Source organism: Drosophila miranda, chromosome XR (genome assembly GCF_003369915.1).
Source record: "Drosophila miranda strain MSH22 chromosome XR, D.miranda_PacBio2.1, whole genome shotgun sequence".
Lineage (NCBI taxonomy): Eukaryota > Metazoa > Arthropoda > Insecta > Diptera > Drosophilidae > Drosophila > Drosophila miranda.
The window spans coordinates 13,519,686-13,539,069 of NC_046674.1; the positions used below are offsets into that span (position 1 = coordinate 13,519,686).

Consider the following 19,384-nt stretch of genomic DNA (forward strand, 5'->3'; position numbering starts at 1 on the left):
GCGCGTTAAAAATATTGCAGAAAGAAGTGCAGAATTATGAATGAAAAAGGTGAGTTTTATTTACTGTTTTTTTGGAATGTATAAAATGAGAATGTGGTAAACACGTGCCCCTGAGATTCGAATTTTAAGGGATTTTTAGACAGACATGGCCATATAGACGTGGCAATTTACGCTGATCAAGAGTATGTGTACAGATATGTATGCTTTATAAGGTCGGCAACTCTATGTAACACACATCTTTAGGTATCCGGTATAAAAACTTCAGAAAAAATATATTTTACGTGAATCCAAATTGAAAAAATTGTGTAAGTCCAGGAAAACACCAAAATAATGGCTAGCGATCCCACGAGCAAGGTATTGCAAATGGAAGCCAATGAGCGGCGGTTAACCGAACTGCTGGTGCGCATGCAGCGGCTCGAGGAGTCGATGAGAAGCGTTCTGATGCCCAGCGTCTCGGACAGTGAAGATACTCGTGCGGCGGTGGAGCCTGTGCAGCGACCAGGCCTCCAGGACTCCCCCAATGATGATCAGCAAGGGAGTGCATAGTCGAATAAAACAACAACTGGCGATTATTTACAACATCATATATTGAATATATAGATATACTATTTATCTCACATTAATCTTTAGTTAGTTTAACCATAAATACTATATGCACGTTTAACAATGATAGAGCGAGAGGCTTTTACAGCTTTCAGGAAAGGAAACCATTCACGGTATTGAAATTACGATTTAAAATTATATAAAAAAAAAAAAAAAAATTGTATATGTATATTTATGTGGTTTTATTTGATAAAATATATGTATATATAAACACATTTCGCTTCACGCGTAAATAAATAAATGTGGCAAAAGGCGTGGCTTAGTTTACAACTTAAAAGAGGATATGCTATAAATGAATCGAATCGACTGAATGCTTCTCGAAGTAACAGACATGGACAGCTATAGGTATTCATACATACATATATAGTACATACTCGTAGACACATATACATATATATATTGTACAAATAGAAACTTTCGATTAAAACCCCAACAAATGCAATTGTGCCTTAAAATCGTACGGAAAATGCATTAAATTTGTGTTTAAAAGAGAACGCAAAATAATGCTAAATAGGCATACAATACACACTATACATATAGTACATACAATATAATATACATAGATAATATGTCTTGTTTTTTGTTTTGTTTCTTAAATTGCTGTTGTCTTTTCTGTGGCTCCCAGGGCAAGGACTCAGCCTTGTCCCTCTTTCTCTTGCAGCTGTATATGATGCAGTGGACCTTCAGTCTTCGCTCTTAGTTTCAGTTTTTGCTGCAACTCTCAATCTCTCGTACCGCCATCTCTGATCTGATCACCCTCAACGATCTACAAACAAAATTCTATTATCAATTGAAAACGCGAACCTAAATCAAACATAAAATAATAGCAAGTTTAACAGTGATTTCCGGTGTGCTTCAACTTCCGGCTTGCCCCCTTTTCGGTTTCGGTTGCAGTTTACTTTTCCTGTCCGTTCACCGCCTGAGTGGTGGTGGTGGCGGTGGTGGTGGTGGTGGCGATGGTCCTGTTGCCAGCCAACTCCTGCTGGATCTCGTTCAGACTCTTGCCCTTCGTCTCGGGCACGGCAAAGAAGACAAAGAACACCCCGAGCACGGTGAGGCCGGCAAAGAGCCAGAAGGTGCCGCCATTGCCCAGAGCGTCGTTTAGATCATCGAATGTCTTGGTGACCACAAAGGCCAGCAGCCAGTTGGAGGTACCAGCAATGGAGCCGGCGAATCCCTTGATATCGGTGGCGAAGAGCTCGCCCATCATCAGCCATGGCACCGGTCCGTAGCCAATGGAGAACATCAAAATGAAGATGCAGAGACTGGCCACTGGCAGCCAGCCGAGATCGTCCACCTTGCTTTGATCCTGATCCTGCAGAAAGAAGTACACACCAATGGCGGTTGTCGAGAGGGCCATTACCGATCCAGAGGCCAGCAGCAGGATGCGACGTCCCAGTTTGTCCACCACCAAAGTGGAGACAAAGGTGGCCACCACCTGCATGATGCCAATCATGATTGTGGCCCATTCCGAGCCAATGCCAATGTTGGCATCCTGTAGCCAGAGACAGAGACAAAAAACAACACACAATTAGTTCTGCAAGATCTCCTTTTTGCTTTAGCGGCCTTCTCTACCCACCAAAAAGATCTTTGAAGAGTAAAAGATGACAGCATTGATGCCGCACAGCTGCTGGAAGAACATCAGGCCCAGACTGATGGCCAAGGCCTTGCGGGTCACCGGCCGATTGAGGGCTGCGAAAAGGTTCACCTTGTTCTCCCGTATCTCCCGGTCGGTCTCGCGCAACTCCTCGATCTCCGGTGCGTAGTCATATTCCTTGCCACGCAGCCACTGAATGGACTTGATGGCGCTTTCCGAACGACCTTTTGCCACCTGTCGATGGGATTACGAGAATGTCACTTTGATTATTTTGATATCTTTAGCTTGGGCATTCCCAATATCTTTTGGACACTGCCTTGACTTTTTGATAGCAGACTTTTTGACATGCAGATGACAGGTACAAGGCGTAGTGGCTCTGTGCGCTTACCAAATATGTGGGAGATTCCGGCATGAAGAAGAAAATGACGCCGAAAACGATGGGTATAATGCCGCAGATAACGCTCAGCCAGAAGACACTGACACCGGCGCCCACAGCATAGACGAACAGGATGCCCATGGTGATCATCAGCTGGAAGAAGCTGCCGAGCGTGCCGCGGATATCCTTTTGGGCTATCTCGCCCGTGTACATCGGAGCGGTGACACAGAAGGCGCCGCCAGCGAGACCCAGAATGAAGCGTGAGGCGTACAGGAAGCCCACCGATGGGGCCCAGATGAGCATGGCCCAGCCGACGAGGAAGGGCAACACCAGCATCAGCATGGTCAGCTTGCGTCCAATCAAACTGATGAGGAACCCAATGGGGATGCACACGCAGGCGGCGCCCAGATTTATGGACGATCCCACCCACGAGAACTGGGTGCCGCTGACGGGGAAGTCATAGCCCTCGCCACCGTCCACGATCTGCGGTTGGGCGGGCGATGTCCAGCCCAGCACGGTACCGGCGGCGAAGGCACCGCCAGCTGCTGCCAGAGCGGCCACATACTGTGGCAGCTTCTTGGACTTGTTCTCGGTGGAGGCGTGCACCATGTTGCCGAGTAGATTCTCCTGATCCTGCGGGACGATAGAAGGGTCAGGTGTAAGTGTTTCGTTCTTCGTTGAGCGACTAAAATTAACTGAGTTCAGGGTGCCCTAACTACAGCTACGGGTACAGGTAATACTCAACTCATATCAAATCGTTCCGACCATAAGCCGTGATAAGGTGTCGTACCCCCGTCACCCAGTGATTAAGACCTTTATTGGCGGTACAGGGGGGGTACCCAGCACCCGATAGTGGGCATTCCATTCATGCACCCATATTTATGACACCCTTCCATCCAAATAGCCATCGAACGGACTATAGCTACGGCTATGGCTATGGCAATGCTCTCCTCAATTCACTCACGATTGTGGTCGCCATGGAGTGCTTCGTTATTTCATTATGCCTGCCGATCACATAAACAGAAGTCCGGCCATATACGTGCGACTAACACTCATTGATATCACTCGGACGGACAGGTTCGGAATGGTTCAAAAAAAGTGGTTAAGACCCCCACAATGGCCCATGGGATAATTTTAAATCACAGATGACACGTGATCACCGAGTGGCTACCCTGGTTCTCATAACTATCCATAGATACAATATACATATATACTCCCCATGTATTTTATGCTCCTGCCTGAAGCACTTGAATCTTTAAAGTACATATAATACTTGATTAATGGAACTTTTAAACCATGGGAATTAAGTAATCTCTCCTTAAGATTGCAATTGGGGAACAATTTCCATATCAGAATCGAATTATGATTAGATTCCCATACGATTTGATTATTTTCGGGTGTATTTGATAACATCTAAAGAGATTCATAAACTTTACATAATAGTGCAATTAGGAAATTTCTTCTCTAATTAAAAAAAATACCATTGCCATTGCCCAAAAAGCCCCCTACATCCTTTCAAGCTACTGCCATGTATAAATCTATAGATATGTAGAGGAGGCAATACTACTCATTGACTTCCGTTCATTAGGCCATAAATTCTTGTACAATCGGTATATAAGTTTAGGTTATCGCCTGCCCCCGACCCCCAATCAATCAACAATGGCCTGGGAATCCATATACTGGGCATTGCCACCCACAGAGGCGAAAGAACATCAGATATATATGATATTCGTGGGGTAAAAGCTTTTTTCATTGATAGTTCTGTATTCGAATGAAGTCGGGGGTCTCTGATTTATGATTTAGTGTACTAGAACGATTCGGTGTGCTTCGGTACTCGCTTCGTTCGATCAGAGTCAAACGTTCCGCCAAAATGCACTGAACAAAGCAGGTATCGTCATTTTTCGCGTGTCAGATCCGAAAATTTCGGTTTTTTTTCTTGCTCACTCTTTATTTGATTTTCTGGTAGAGAGAACGAGAAAGCAACACACAAATGGGCATAGCCAAAGGCACACATTAATCCGCAGAGCTCTCACTCGGTTTCTATTGAAAGGGGTTGATCGCCAGGAATCGTAATGATCGAGGCTTGAGTATAGCTGTGCCCTAATGTGTACTATAAAATACTATACATAAAGGAAAGCCATTCACTTTTATGTGCTTGTTTTTACTTGAATGGAATCTTTTCTTTACATCTTGGGGACTCTTTAATGTTTCTTCGTTCATTTGCAAGGCGCAAATGTGTAATTTATGGGACATATACTCTCCCAGTGGCCGCTTCCTTTGTGCCTCGTGTGTCGCCGCCCACTCTTGGAGTGTTCCCTGTGTACCCCAATCTCTGCCCACACGCCAGACATGAGGCCGGGAACAAATCACTTCCGTGAAATGCAACCAAAGAGTCGTGGGCAGGGGGGGGAAACTGCAGCTTGGGGATGGTGGAACGACGCCCACATATTTACTTGGTGTCGGGACACACCTCCGGCCTGCCGCAGACTGGCAGTTAAAAGTAAACGAAGCGTTAAAGCCAGAGCCCCACTGAAATCGATATCTGCCTCTTGACTAGTCTGTGCTCTGCTCTGCCCTGCTTGCTTCTACTTGGTTCTGGCTGTTCTTGGTTCCGTCTGTGGCTAATGTGGTCTCTTCAAACCGCTGACTGGCTGCCTGGCTGTATCTAAATTTAGATTAAATACTAAACGAAGCTCTGGAGGAAGAACTCGTTGGGCGCCCTTAAGTGGGTGCCGCTCGGCGCTCCCTCTGACCAGCAGCTCCTTCCTCCTAGAAGGAGAGCGAGTGTCAGCGACCAAGCCAAGTCCAAGTTCGTTTCAATGTCAGTGGCAATGGCAGGCAGTGGCCGCGCAACAGTGCGCGTCATATACATATGTATGTGTATGCAAACAGTGGCATTCCATTAAACTGGTTCACAAAATTAATAAAGCATAAAGAAATTCCACTCAAAATACTCCATAATCATTTGACTCGCTCTCGTCCAACCTGATTTATAATACTCCCGTTCTATAAACAATTTCATTTGCATTTCGTTAAATCTCATTCCCATTCATTCGGATATTCCTGAGATATTCCTTTGGCTTACAGCAGGAAAAACTGTACGAGTATCTCTGAGAAAAGAAAAATGTATACCCATCGATTGTTACATATTTTTCAGATTTAAAGTAAATATATTTTATATTTAGATAAAATATATGTCCTAAAAATGTAATATATTTATGTTTTTGGATTTAAAAGACTCTTTAATACATTAATGAATGTATCTAGAAATATAATATCTAATTTAAATATTATTTATTTTTGTGGAATTTTCGCTGAGTGTAGATAGAAGATACCTCAATGTATTATTTGAATAAACGAAAGTGACAAAAGTTTTGTCGATTAAGACATAAAAATCACATTTTATACGGCTCGAAATTTTGGTTATATCATTGTTATTCCAATGCCCAAAAGAGACCTCTCGAGACCTCGTCTTCTGTTGCTCCAGTTTCAAAATCTATTCAAATGCTGATCACGATGCGGGACCGCTCTTTCGATGGTTCAATGTTTTATTTATTTGTAGTAATAAATTCCATCAAATATATTGTATTTGCTGACTAATTTTGTGCGCTCATTGGAACGACTACCACTCATAAATAATTGTACTCCCCTTCTCTGGGGAATGGGTTTATTTTTACTTTACGCCCCCTTTTTTGTTATCGTCGTTTTCTTGGCAGAACTTTAACGGAATTGTCTTGTCTGTGGTCTTGTCTCTATCTCTGCCTCTTCGCTGGTGACCTTGTCCAACATGGAGCATAAAAATAGAAAGTTTTCAACATGTGCCCCATGGCCTGGGGCTCGTTAAGGTTGATAAGCTTGGCGATCTATCATTTGGGAATGCCAAGAGGCAGAAAAACGCTTAGGACGTTTGGGAAAAAATAAAGTTAGCTTGAGCATATTCCTAAAGGTATACGTCTGGAGAGAAATAAACAATTTAACTGCTGATAATTGCTTGTTCAACTATTTATATCTTGTATCTTTTCCTGCGGCCAGATTGCCATTTACTTTACAAACAGTTTCTGAGAGTGTTTGCTCTGGAAAAACATTTAAACGATTTGCTGGGTACCCTAAAAGGGTATCTGCGATATTTATATGCACCAAAGCTCTTCGAAGGGGTTTTCTGATTGAAGAAAATACTCCGGACATGGTATCTGCACTTTTTGATTAATTTTTCACTGCGTTATCTGGACATTTGCTTTGTTTTGGCCTTAACTTCAGCTTGAACCTGTGTTATTACCATCACCGGGAAGTGTATCTATGAAATACGAGTAGAATCTGTTTGTGTGTTTGCCTACATGGGGTGTGGTGGAGCCATTCTCATTGGCTTTGACGATTTTTACCGCTTGGCGGGAGCCATATTTGGCACCGTTCTCGGCGGCCTCCAGCAGGTGGGAGCTCTCCTCGTTGCTGGTGCCAGGCTTCCTTGGGGCCTGCTCCTCTGCCCCGGCACTGGAGTTGCTCGACGAGGTTGACATCTTGAAGGGTATTATGTAAACTGCGTTTCGGTTGGGATTGCTTCCTGAGATCTTTTCTCTAGAGATATGTTTTCTTTGCTGATTGCTTGCCGAAGGTTTCCCTGTTCGATTTTCTTCCACTTTTCACACACGGCAACAAAATTGGTTGAATAATACGCGTACGTGAAACGTCTAGATATGTATGTCCTTTGGCGGAGACTCTTGTCCTTTATCGCCTGGGCCGCCCACGTAGCATAGAGAATACTTTCGGGCGCATGCGCACTCAATCTCAAAACATGTTGCTGTCCAAAAACAAAAAAAAAACACCAAAAAATGTCTTTCTTCCACAGAAAACAATTGTTACGGCGATATGTTACGGAACTATTGGGATATTGTGGATATATATTCCTCGATATGCGTATATTTTTCGGATATGTAGATGGTTCGAGTCGCGTATCTTTGGCAGTACAAGTATCCGGGTGTCTGTGTATCTTTGTATCTTCAAACCGCACGCAACGAATGATGGCTAGCAAATGGCGCGCCAAACAATACAAAAAAAGGCCTCCGCCGGGCTCTGGACTCGTTCTCCATCTCTCTCTCCCTCTCTGTCTGCTCTCTGTTTTGCTCTCTTTCTCTGCGAGAACTGGTCCCGCTCTCTCGCTTTCGTCTGTCATGGGCATGGTCTTGGGGTAGGGTAGCGGACTACGACGCTGGCGAGGCTATTGACTCTCAAACTGGAATCGAAAGCCCAGTAGTTTTTTGTTTTATTTTTGTTTTGATTTCTTCTTATTCGGTTTTCTGTCGTTCTGACGTTCTGTCGTTCTGTTGGAGAGTGCAGGCAGACGACTGGTTGCAGTGCAACACATGGAAGCCATCGCCCGGCTTTCCGCCTCCGTTTTTGCAGCATGTTGTCGCGAGGGGACTCTTTATTTGTAATAAAGTCAATGCAAATTTATGGCTCCTGCAATTGATCTCTACTTTATTGGCGAAAACTTTGCAGAATGTTGTCCAAAATGAAGATATTCCGAATAACAAATTCATAAACGAAATATTTCAATGGGAAATCGGGATAAAACCCTCTAGTGTTCATGGTCTCTTATCAATTTTGTATGCCAGATATTTACACTGGGAGAAAAATGGCATAACCACATTTAAGTTTAATTAAATTAAATTAAATAGTTTTTAAACACAACATAATTGTATCTGTGATAATATTTTATAATCAAATACAAATTAAAAAATAAATTAAAAATTAAAAAAATTAAATTGTTAAATCAAATTTACACTTTGATTTAAACATACATAAATGTACTAAAAATTAATGAAAATATAAAAAACTCTAATTTGAATACGATATATTAAATTTTTAGGAAATATATTTGATCTAAATATTGAAAATATTTAATTTAAATATGAAAAAAAAGGTATCTTAAATCTGAAATACATTTAGTATTTCATAACTAAATATTTAACTAACTTCATTTAACTAAAATATTTTCATATGAATTTACAACTTTCACTCTCGGAGTTTATTTTTTGTTTTTTTTTTTATTTTTTATTTAAATCATTGTAGCTTATCCTATGACTGTTGTATAAGTTGCTCTAACAGTAACAAACAACAGAATTGTATCTGTGATAATATTTTTTTTTAAATACAATTTACAAAATAAATTAAGAATAAAAAAATTAAAAATTAAATACGTTATAAAAAAAAAAATAGAAAATATTTAATTTAAATATGAAAAATGTGAAATAAATTTAAGTAAAATTCCACTCTCGGAGCAACCAAGTGAAAATATTTAAATTTGAGTGTACTTTTTCTCTGAGTGTATGCATGTTTCACAGCAATTGTAAAGCCATATCCCCACAATTCATTCAAGATGAAAAGGTTAGCCATTCAATCAATTTGTTTATTGGATCGCATAGCCAGGGAGATGGAATTTAAATGTACCTCCAGATACTGTATAGAAGCCGCACGTTGCATACACTGTTGACGGCATTTCCGCGTGCACACAAGGGTGTAGATGCAGATACAGAAATGCAAAACAAGCGCAGTGCAGATTAAGATTCGAACTCGGATACAGACAAAGAGCATGTGTGTAAATACATAGATAAACGTACTTGTATCTCTGTATCATTTTCAATACCATTTGCCCAGGCATTGTTTGATTAGCTATGCAAACGCATACAGCTCGTTTAATTCTATGGATCTATGTGGATCACGTTTGCTCGTTGGCTGGCAAGACGCGTATGTGCAGACCCTCAAAAGCAATCCATTATTATGCTTCCTCCACACGGTCTCCGAGACTCAATGAAGTACGGGGTCTTTTGTTGTTCTTGTTGTTTTCAATGAATAAACATGACAATGGAATGAGGAGGCTACTCGTAATCCTACCTATTAAATGTCGTAAATAGGTCAGGTAATGAAAGTATTCGTTTGTTTTGGAAATGAATGGCACTTTGAATGGAAAATGAGTTGGAAAGTGGGGAAAGTATGGAATGTAGCGGCACAAAATTCCAGAACTGCATTTATTTCTAGAGAATTTTAACTATTTTGTTACTAGTATTAATTAATCTTTATTATTTGTATTTATTATTTATTATTTTTATTCTTCTAGAGAATCTTAAATTGCAGGAAAATATTACTTAAATTGGAAATCAATAAAAGTAAATAAATAAACAAATATTATCCCCCCGCACCCCCTCCACCCAAGGTCTGGCCCATGCTCGTAGTTTGTAACCCACGCAGATTCCACCACCCGCCCCTATTTCGCTGTCCCCCCTGTACATCCTTTGGCGAAGCCGAGACCTGGAATTCAACCAAACATTTGGCAAGCTCAATGCTGGGATCCGGCGCACAGCAACGCCTAAAAGCATGCTCACCTGCTGCGAGTAAGCAGTCAGCATTTCCATATACAGAAATGTATCTCTGCATCTGTGTACACACGCAATCCGCATTTCTGTGTGTGTTTATTAATTACAATACCGGCAAGCCGGGGGCGAGAGCAAAGAGGGTAAAACAGCTCAAAAACTCAAGGCATGATGAAATGCTGGCATTGGCCTGACGGCCTGCCCTTACGTAAGAGGTGGAGGCACACGCAGAGGCAGCCCAAAAGCATTGGCCCCACCAGGTTGGCATAGTCTCTGATTTTTGTTTGACCTACGTCAGCGGCTACGTCACGCAGCGGTCTGTATCTGACAGATACAGATAGTCTGGGGCATTTAGAGGGGCGTGTGCGCTGCGCGTGTGACGTCACAGAAGCCAAGCCCCAAATCTCCACCAATCAGAAAGCCACCAGCATGTATACCTAAACATGTGGATACATTCGCATTTGCCCAGCTGTAGATACATACAGACATACGAGTATGTGTATCTGAATACTTTCTGGTCTTTGCAGCGGCTTTGACTGGCACATAAATCACGCGATTCTCTCGTTCCAATCTCAGTTCAAGTGCAGCCACCAAATATTTCTGCTGACCCACCATCGCCATCATCGTTTCGTTCTTTATCTACGACCTACATTTGAACTTGCGACAGGGCCAACATGAAGCTGACGAATACCATATACCGCCCAACCAGCCACGAATTTCACAAGTCTATGGATTTCCCGAAAATCAATAAGGCAACCTCAAGGTGAACGTATCTAGATATATTTGTGTGGGCGGCCTTGGTCGGGGGAAAAGGAAAATAATTTTCGGATTTCGCTCAAAAATTGTAATTCTCGAATTTTCACAATTCTGGGTCAGTGCATAATTTTAAAATATACTAGGTTCGTTTTAATGTTGGTTTTTTATTGCTTAAAATGGTTTGTAAATATTTATAAATCCTTGTACTTACACTTAAAGATCACGGATTTCAAGGGTTGGAATTCGAGGACTCCTGCAAAAGATACAAGATTAAATTAATGTTTATTCGTTTATTTTTATTAGTTGAAAATTAATTTTTTTCATTGCTTATTATACCATATTTTAATATTTTAATTGGTTATACTCGTAATACTTCAAAATATTTTATTTTTAAATATATTTAAATTTAAACTTATTGATTTATTAATGCTATTTATTATTTTTATATATTTATTTACTATTGGTTATTAATATTTGAATGAAAGCCTTTTCGTTTGAAATTGCTAGCTGACAAAAGCTGAATATTGCCAAAGCTTTCGTTTATTGAAAGCTTTTTGTTCCTACAGTTACAATAACTCCTAAACGGTTACTCTCAAACTGTGGCTTTAAAACTGTAGAGCCGTAGAGCGAGAATCGAACTTGATAAGTGGTAAAGTGCTAAATAAATATTATTACCGTTTATATTTACATATTTTTTTGGGGGGAATTTCCAAAACACTTGTTTCGGTTATATGTAGCTGAGGAATGGGAAATTCCATCAACTACATTCGTTTTCGAATGTCCCAAGAAAGGGTTCTGTAGGGCCTACAAAATCGTTAATCCATTCGTTATACATTTAAAATGCCAATAAACTATCAATTCATATTGTTTTAGCTCCACAATGGCCTCAAAAATAGGCGTTCTATAGGTGCAACCATCGATCAAACCGCTAGACGGTTGAGAAGACACCAGAGGAAAGGCGGGGAGAAAGGCGGGAGAGAAAGTGTGTGGCGAGGACTCTTATCAGGGAGCAGAAACCATGAAGCGATATTAAAACTAAAGTGCGATTATTTACTGTCCCAGGGGGGGGGCTGGACGATGGGGGGTGGTATACAGTAACGGGTTTATCTCGGTCACGTCTTATCGGAGTTATGTCACTCGCATTGTTTTGCCCGCTTGCAAATCGCTTTATGGCTCCATCGAACCAATAGATTTCCATATCAGAGCCCCCCCCCCAAGTCATTTTAGATATGGCTAGCATTTGAAGTATTTATGTATGTGCCGGCGTCCTCTCGCTTTCGATTCATTGATTGAGTGCATTCCAAAACGGTCAATCGGCAAGGACCAAGGACTATAAATACCCGGTACGGAATGCTTGATTGACGGCTCGTAGAGCGATAAATGTGACAAAATAACAACATGCCGTACATACACGCCCCCACATATGCATATACTATATGCACACCATATCAGATTGGATCAGAGCGCACAACCTTAACAAGAGATTTCCTTATTAAATTCACTAAAAAGCGAAAACTATTTTAAATACAATACCTAGCCGTGGCCGCGGGAATTTATGAGAGTCAATTGAGCGCACTTTACTTTGATTAAAAGAAATCTTTATGAGGGTTTGCTTGCTTTCAGATACAAGAAAAATGCCAGAAGAACGAAAACAAAAAACCACAGTCACAGGGGGGCTATGGCCGAAAGATATAGCCACAAATGATAAGATTTGAGTGTTAAAGTAGGGGGGGGACAAAAAGGATTGCAATATACATATGTATGTACGAGAAGTAAATAATATTATTGGAGGAACGAGAATATTATTGGGATTATCCCATTCGTTGTCCAGTGCAATCCAGTTTTTTGCTGTATTTTGGAGCCCGATTAAATAATATTGGAGGCAGCCACTTTTTGCGGCTTCCAATGGGATTGCCCTCGATCGTGGAACGGAGCCGAGCGCCGATCAACCATGAAGCTGCTGCCTCTGCTCTGTTCTTGGCCGGGTACAAGTTCAAAGTCTTTGCACTTGATTCCCATTCCCATTCCCATTGGCATTGCCCCATTCGTATTGTTATTTAGCAACAATTGAGACTGAGATAATCTCGGGTTTCAAGTGGAGGAGCTGGGCCACAATTGGGGGTTTTTCAGTGACGACAAAGCAAATCTTAGAAGTGGACGAGCCCCAAAAGGTGTCGGCAGATCGCAGTCGTACTTGGGAGGCTGGGGCCTGGGGCCTGTCGCCGATCGCCTGTCTCCCATCGATTATCGCCCAACGCGGCGACTGCATTCAGAGGTCAGCCAGGGGTTTATCAGTGGGTCCAAGTGGGCCGTTCGTTGTCCGGCCTGTGGCAATTTCAATCATCTATATTATATTTTTTTTCATAATTTATTTTGCATATATTATATTTCCATTACATGTGCACATTTTCCCCCCAGCTGCCGCCCGTGCCGCCTGTGTCGCCCGTGCTGGGCGCCTAATGACTGGGAAAGTGTTCAAAGCTCAAACGTTTGCAATTCTTAAACGTATTCTGATAAGATTCTATACAGTAGCCCGCAGCTGATTAATCCTTAACCCGACAAATTGATAAGACGGCTGGCTCTCGACTATTTAGAGATGTCTAATTAATGTGTCGCGCAAGCCTTTTATGGGATTTTTCCTGCACCACTTGCACACTTTTGTTGGGGGACCTCAGTCCCCTTATCGGGAGGTGCGGCTTATTGACGCCTCTACAAACTAGTACCAAGAAATCCACGACAAAAACAACTGTGAATATTTTCACAGGGCTAGCGATTAAAGCGCGCTAATTTGTTTGAAAATTTCCATCACGATATCCAATTGTTAGGCCAATTCGATGCCCACCTTGAAGGTCTGATGCCCATTTAGGCATACACTCAGCGAAAAATAATATAAAAAAAAATTAAATAAAATTCACATTAAATATAGTACACTTTAAAATAAATATATATAATGTAAAAAATTAAAATTCACATTAAATATAGAAAACTTAAAAAATAAATGTATATAATGTATACAATTACAAATTTATTTATTAATATTTAAAATATTTTTAATATATTTATTTTAAATTGTAAATTTTCTGAGAACAATTTCCACTCTTGGGGCAAAAATAAATTGGCAGACAATTGGATTCTCAGGGCCTTTTTTTCTCTGGGTGTACGTACATATATCTTTTGCCCTTATCATGCCATTCTACGTATCGATTATGGCCTTTGTTTACACTGATTAGGTGGTGCAACGATTGACCGACAAGTGGCTATCAATTATGTGTTTCCAGGGATAAAACCAGATACCATTCAAGGAAAAGAATTGCCACTTGAGAGGGAGCTTAATCATAGGGTATTACCACACTCTCCTTTCTGCCCTCTCTGTTTGTAAACGGCTGGCAACGCCTTGGAAATTATATAGTACACCCTTAGAGTCTTCGACATGGGCGTGACATTGGCCCAGCATTGACTTTGACAGTTTGTCATCTGTTATTTTTTTTGCCTAGATGATAAGCAAGTGGAAAAATGAATGAAGATTGGGGATTTTTGGAATGAAACTACAAATTTCTGAACCAACTGGCACTTGGAAACACTGATAAGAATTATTGTGGACCACACACCCGGAGACCTTGCCACAGCACGCCAAACCACGCCACGCCACGCCACGCACCATTCATTCAACTCTCCGAATACGAGACATTGAACCAGGGGTCAACAGTTTTGCGTTGACAAAGTAGAGTCCCAAAAATATAAATAAATTGAAATTAGAGGATATTTCCGCAGGAGATATCCATACAATCAATTAGAACTGAAACGGTCGAGACTTTTGATAATTTGCCGCCATGAGAACGGGTTTCTGTTCGCTGGAACTGTAATGAGCCGCCAGTCCCCGTTATGAGAAAACAAAAAACAGATGTAAAAATATAAATAAACCCAAAATGAATGTAATTTTCGTTTCGAGGGCTATGCAGTCGAGTCGATGGGAGTTAAGAGGTTCCATTTATATAAGTTTTTTATGTGAAAGCGAGGGATTATCGGCAGGACAGGAGCTATACAGCTTTATGGATCCCAACAGCTCCTAAAATTCCCACTTTCTGCCGCATTCTGTTCAAAGTTTGAGTGGCATTTATAACGGGAAATGAAACACAGTTGCTACCTTTTTTTGTTTTTTTTTTTTTTTGCTAATCTCCCATTTAATGATCCATTTCCGTTTGGAGAACAGAGAACCCAGAACCGAATACTTATTATAGGAAAACTAATATAGGCGAGTGCCCCATAAAAAACAAAAAAAATAATAATAATAAAACTGAATCGAAAAACAGTCATCAAACGTCAGTAGTGCAGTTGTGTGTGCAGCAAGCAGATGTCTGTCTGACTGACTGATTGATTGCTTTGAGGGGAAGGGCAACGGTAGGGGACGTGCCCCCACTTTTGTATTTGGTTTTTGCTCCGAGAAATCTCTACTTAGTATTCCCACAGAACGTACGGAAGAGCCGTCCGTAGGAGGAAGAGAACGAATGCGAGGGAGCAGGGGATGCAGGGGAAGCAGGGAAGGCACGGAAAGAAGAATTTTAGTTAAAGTTCAATATAATCAAAAAATACTAGATCAAAATGTATTCCTGGTTCCAGACAATAGCCATAACAATTTGTTCATAAAATTGTTGAAATAATATATGTACATATATTTTGGAATACTCTCATTTGTATTTATTACACACAGCGCTAAAAGTTTAAACTTGTTATTATTTTTTGTTGTTTTGCTTGGTTCTTTTTTTGTATTTATTATTATTATTATTTTTGACTGGAATTTTGAGAAATTCTTTGACTAAATTTCATTCAAATTAAATATTTAAATTGCATCTTTATGGACATTTCACATAAACAAAATTGCGTTTATTTTCAGTCAATGAATGATCTCAGTAGGGACACGAGAGAACCTGTTATATTAAATGTAAAAACGTGTGAAAGTTGTAAAATTCTTGGCAAGGCATGAACCCTTTCAAACAGGCTCGCAGGTAAGCGTTTTTCAAATTAAATATTTATCAAATATTGTCCACAATATAGAGGGGGGCCTGGCAATTGATATGCGGTCTGGTCTCTACCTCTATGAATCGAAAATATTTACCCAAAATAAACACAAGGTCTATAAATATCACGCAGCAATACTTTTTTCAGAAATTTCCATAAAATCTATGCTCTCTTTGCCTGAGAAAGATCTTACGCGCTCTCTTTCTCTTTCTTTCTATGGATCATCCACTGAAGATATATTTTCGTTTTTTCCAAGTCTGCGTGTGGGTGTCGCCTTTGATTTCGATACCAACTTGACGTCACAGAAAATTCTTCCGTCTTGGTTATTAGCGCCTCAATGCGTGGTAGATATATTCGGATATAGATATATATTAGATATATGTAGAAGAAAATCTATTTGAACTTGACAGAGAAATGTTTCGTTGGGTGCAAATCAATTTCAGCAGCTTTTCCGTTGATTAAAAGGCCAATCCATGTATCTTTGTGTTGTATCTTGTTTACACCTATGCAAGTGGAACGCCCCAGTGGTCTGACGTCACACCCAACCTCCCACTGGGGGCGCGGCAGCGCGGGGACACGTGATGTCAATTTTCCCGTTGTAGTTAGAGTGGCAGCTCCCCCTTCCCCTTGGGCAATTTGCAGCAAATGCAAATTGGTTCTGTCTATCTACAAATGCATCTATCTATTTATCTGAATTTCCATTTCCCCCGAAAGGAACCCCCGCCTTGAAGTACTCGCTGCTTTCCAGCAATATGTGTGCCCTTGAACTTGGCCGCGATAATTAGATTTCCTTCGTTCTGTTTGCCGTTTGCCATTTACAGTTTTGTGTTTTCTGTTTTTCTGTAAAAGTAAAGTAGATGAGCCCGGGGTCGGTTGATGACTTGCTGGCTCGTAAACAAATGCAAAGTGAATGACTTTAATGAGCTGCACTGAGTTTTCCCGGGAAAAACATTGGAAATGTAATAGTTGGAGCAACATGGAGACATGGAGACATCTGTATACGATAATACGAAAATACCTTCATCGTAATTGGTATTAATATTTGTGATTTTATTCAGTTGTACGCTCTGTACGCTTCCGATTCGGTTATACGAGTCGCGCGTCATGCAGCAGCGCCCCTCGGTCGGCAATTATTTGGACAAATTTCGATAAGCAACTGTCAAATAGCTGGATTTTGCCCAATGAAGCTTCAATATCTTTGATTTATGCCGCTTCCAGCGATTGGGGGCCTTTTTACTGGCGTACAAGCTGAAGTGCACGTAAGGCCCACACAATCGCCCCATTGATTGCTTACAAAGAAAGCTATCAGCAATTAAATGGTTTCCAAGCTGATTTCGTATCTGGCTTGAATCGCTTATCAAATGATCCAGAAAATCCAAATTCAAATACTTTTATTCCGAGATCCGTTGCACACGGAAACCCCACGGAAAACGAGTGTGAACGTGATTTTCAATTTAATTTGAGAGTTTGAATTCCCACTGAACTCTAAACAGACAACCGCAAATTACAAATAATCTATAGGCAGGTTATAAGGGGTTTTTTTCTGTGTATATACAATAAATACGATTGGGAGCCACTCAACTTGTTGGGGAAATACATACAAAAACTCTGGATACCAAGTATAAATGGTGTAAATCAGGTGGTTTATGAATCGGATTTTGTGTGTTTGACATTTGGCACGTTCCAGTGTCTCATCGAATTAGCGCTACAGTCAGCACAACACCCGAAATGCAGCACGCAAAAAACTTGTTCTCCAGCGTCGGTGGTCTCTCTCCCAAAAGGTGCAAAACAGCCCAGAAACGCGTGCTACCCCTAATTAATCATTGTACATACAGTACAATCAAATGGCTGTGATGTCCAGAGGGGGAGGCATGCCAGACAGTACAGAATGTCAATGCTCTTAATTATCTACTTAGAACCGAACCCAATAGCATTTTCTTTGCCATCCAATTGACAGAATGAGGCAAATCGGTTTATCTTTTTCTCTCCCTTTGGTTTTCTGTTGCATTTTCCATATGTTCTTTCTACCTTTATTTAATATTTATTTTGCTAAATTGTTGTACCAATATTGAGGTTTCAGAAAAGATTTTCAGTCGAAACTTTGACGTCAAACGAATTTCTATTTCCAATTTTGAGAGGCAAAAAAAACAACAACAACATTTTTGTGCGTTGTTCTATCCTCAGACTAATCTAAGTGATTTATTGAAGTGTTTTCCATGTGACAGACACACCCTAAATCAATGTTTTGTTAAAGGGAATATAGGGGGAATATATAGTACATATACTATGTATAAAATGAAATATTTTATGTTTTCCTGTTCACTTTTTTTTTTTGCTTGAATTCTTTCTTTCCCGCTTTTTACTTTCTTAGTGGCTGTAAAACTGTAGAACAAAGACCGGCTGGAATGGACCAAAAAACTTACCCGCAAAACAAATGCAAACGACTGTGATTTTGTTCTTGTGCTTTTGCTGCCTTCGCCTTTGTCTTTGCAGCTTCCCACTCTTTGAACTTGATTCGTCCTTTGGCTGGAGCTGGAGAGGAAGTCTGCCGCTTTCGCTCGCTCTCGTGTTTTTTTGTCTTTTGCACAAAAGAAAGTGCACGTAATTATATATTAAAATATGCAGCAGCAGCAGAGAAGAGAGAAGGCCGGACCATAAAAAAAAAAAATAACAGTTCCTTCTGCGGTCCACAGACGCCGACACAGAGACACACACGAAGAGTACGGGACACGGGACACAGTTATTTGTATGAGCAAAAAATCTTCTCTCTTCCTGCACTTTGGCTTTTTTGGGGAGAAGCGCGCCCGACGAATTCGCTAAAACGACTGATATCGTTGATATGGACAGGCCTCCGAGTAAGTAGCTCGACAGAATATAACGCCAACGACGACGACGTCGACGGCGACGTTGGCAGCGGCAGAGCCAGAGGCAGCAAAGCAGCGATTCTCTGGTGCCAGTGCGGGAAATGTACGAAGCTTCGGAGCTCTGGTTGTTTTTGTTTTTGTTTTTAGTGTTTACTGTTTTGCACGGTTTATGCTTAATCTTTGAGCGCCCGCCCATTGAATTCAATAAGCGACTGCGCTGCCTCTGCACTCCAAGCGCAGGTTTGACGTCACAGGGGGCTGGAGGCTGGGGCTGGACTCCTTGCTATGGAATTTCATCACGTCACAGCAAAAGCATACATACCGGTGCACAAAAACGGTGTAGGGATGCTGCTGACTCACATTTTTGCTCTGTCGTCCTTGGCAGAGGACGCTTGGGCTTACGCAAGAAACGTGAGCTACAGGACACAAGGATTTAAGGTTGATTTCATCACTGGATTGTACGATTTCTGCACAGGAACTGGTTCCCACCAGTACCGTAGCGACAACAATGGCTGGGATGAATTATTGAGATTAGATTATGGTTGAAACTGGTTGGTTTGAGACTTTAGTAAACAGATTAAACAGGATTTATTTTTGTATTTATCTGAAATTTTATTTTATTTGTACTTGTAGTGCAGGGTATGTTTCGAGTCGGTCCCTGGAAGCCAATAACAAAATACACAGTCTTTGCCGAGAGATACATATATATATCAAGACCAGCTGGCACAGAAACAGATAGACGGACATGTCTGAGCGTATACCCTCTCTTTATAACAGATATAAAAGTTATTACCGGCAGTTGGCCTCC

At 41.0% G+C, this 19,384-nt stretch overlaps 1 protein-coding gene and 1 long non-coding RNA gene across 4 annotated transcripts; one reads left to right on the plus strand and one right to left on the minus strand.

The window, feature by feature from the left end:
• Window positions 1-569: 569 nt before the first annotated feature.
• Window positions 570-18,551, minus strand: LOC108151616 (facilitated trehalose transporter Tret1). 3 transcript variants are annotated; one of them, XM_017280314.2, is made up of 5 exons: window positions 18,136-18,551; window positions 10,908-10,949; window positions 2,589-3,209; window positions 2,183-2,434; window positions 570-2,098 (listed from the first exon to the last, which is right to left on the minus strand). In XM_017280314.2, exons 3-5 carry the CDS (start codon window positions 3,183-3,185, stop codon window positions 1,499-1,501), a joined length of 1,449 nt encoding a protein of 482 aa, XP_017135803.1. In that variant the 5' UTR covers window positions 3,186-3,209; window positions 10,908-10,949; window positions 18,136-18,551; the 3' UTR covers window positions 570-1,498. The 3 variants fall into 3 exon arrangements, with proteins under 3 accessions (XP_017135803.1, XP_017135802.1, XP_033242027.1); XM_017280313.2 differs by lacking the exons at window positions 10,908-10,949; window positions 18,136-18,551 and adding an exon at window positions 6,911-7,569; XM_033386136.1 differs by lacking the exons at window positions 10,908-10,949; window positions 18,136-18,551 and adding an exon at window positions 6,956-7,568.
• On the plus strand, window positions 12,844-13,426 carry LOC117186070. The gene is made up of 2 exons (XR_004471248.1): window positions 12,844-12,971; window positions 13,115-13,426. It is a non-coding gene; the product is annotated as an uncharacterized LOC117186070 (long non-coding RNA).
• Window positions 18,552-19,384: the final 833 nt, after the last annotated feature.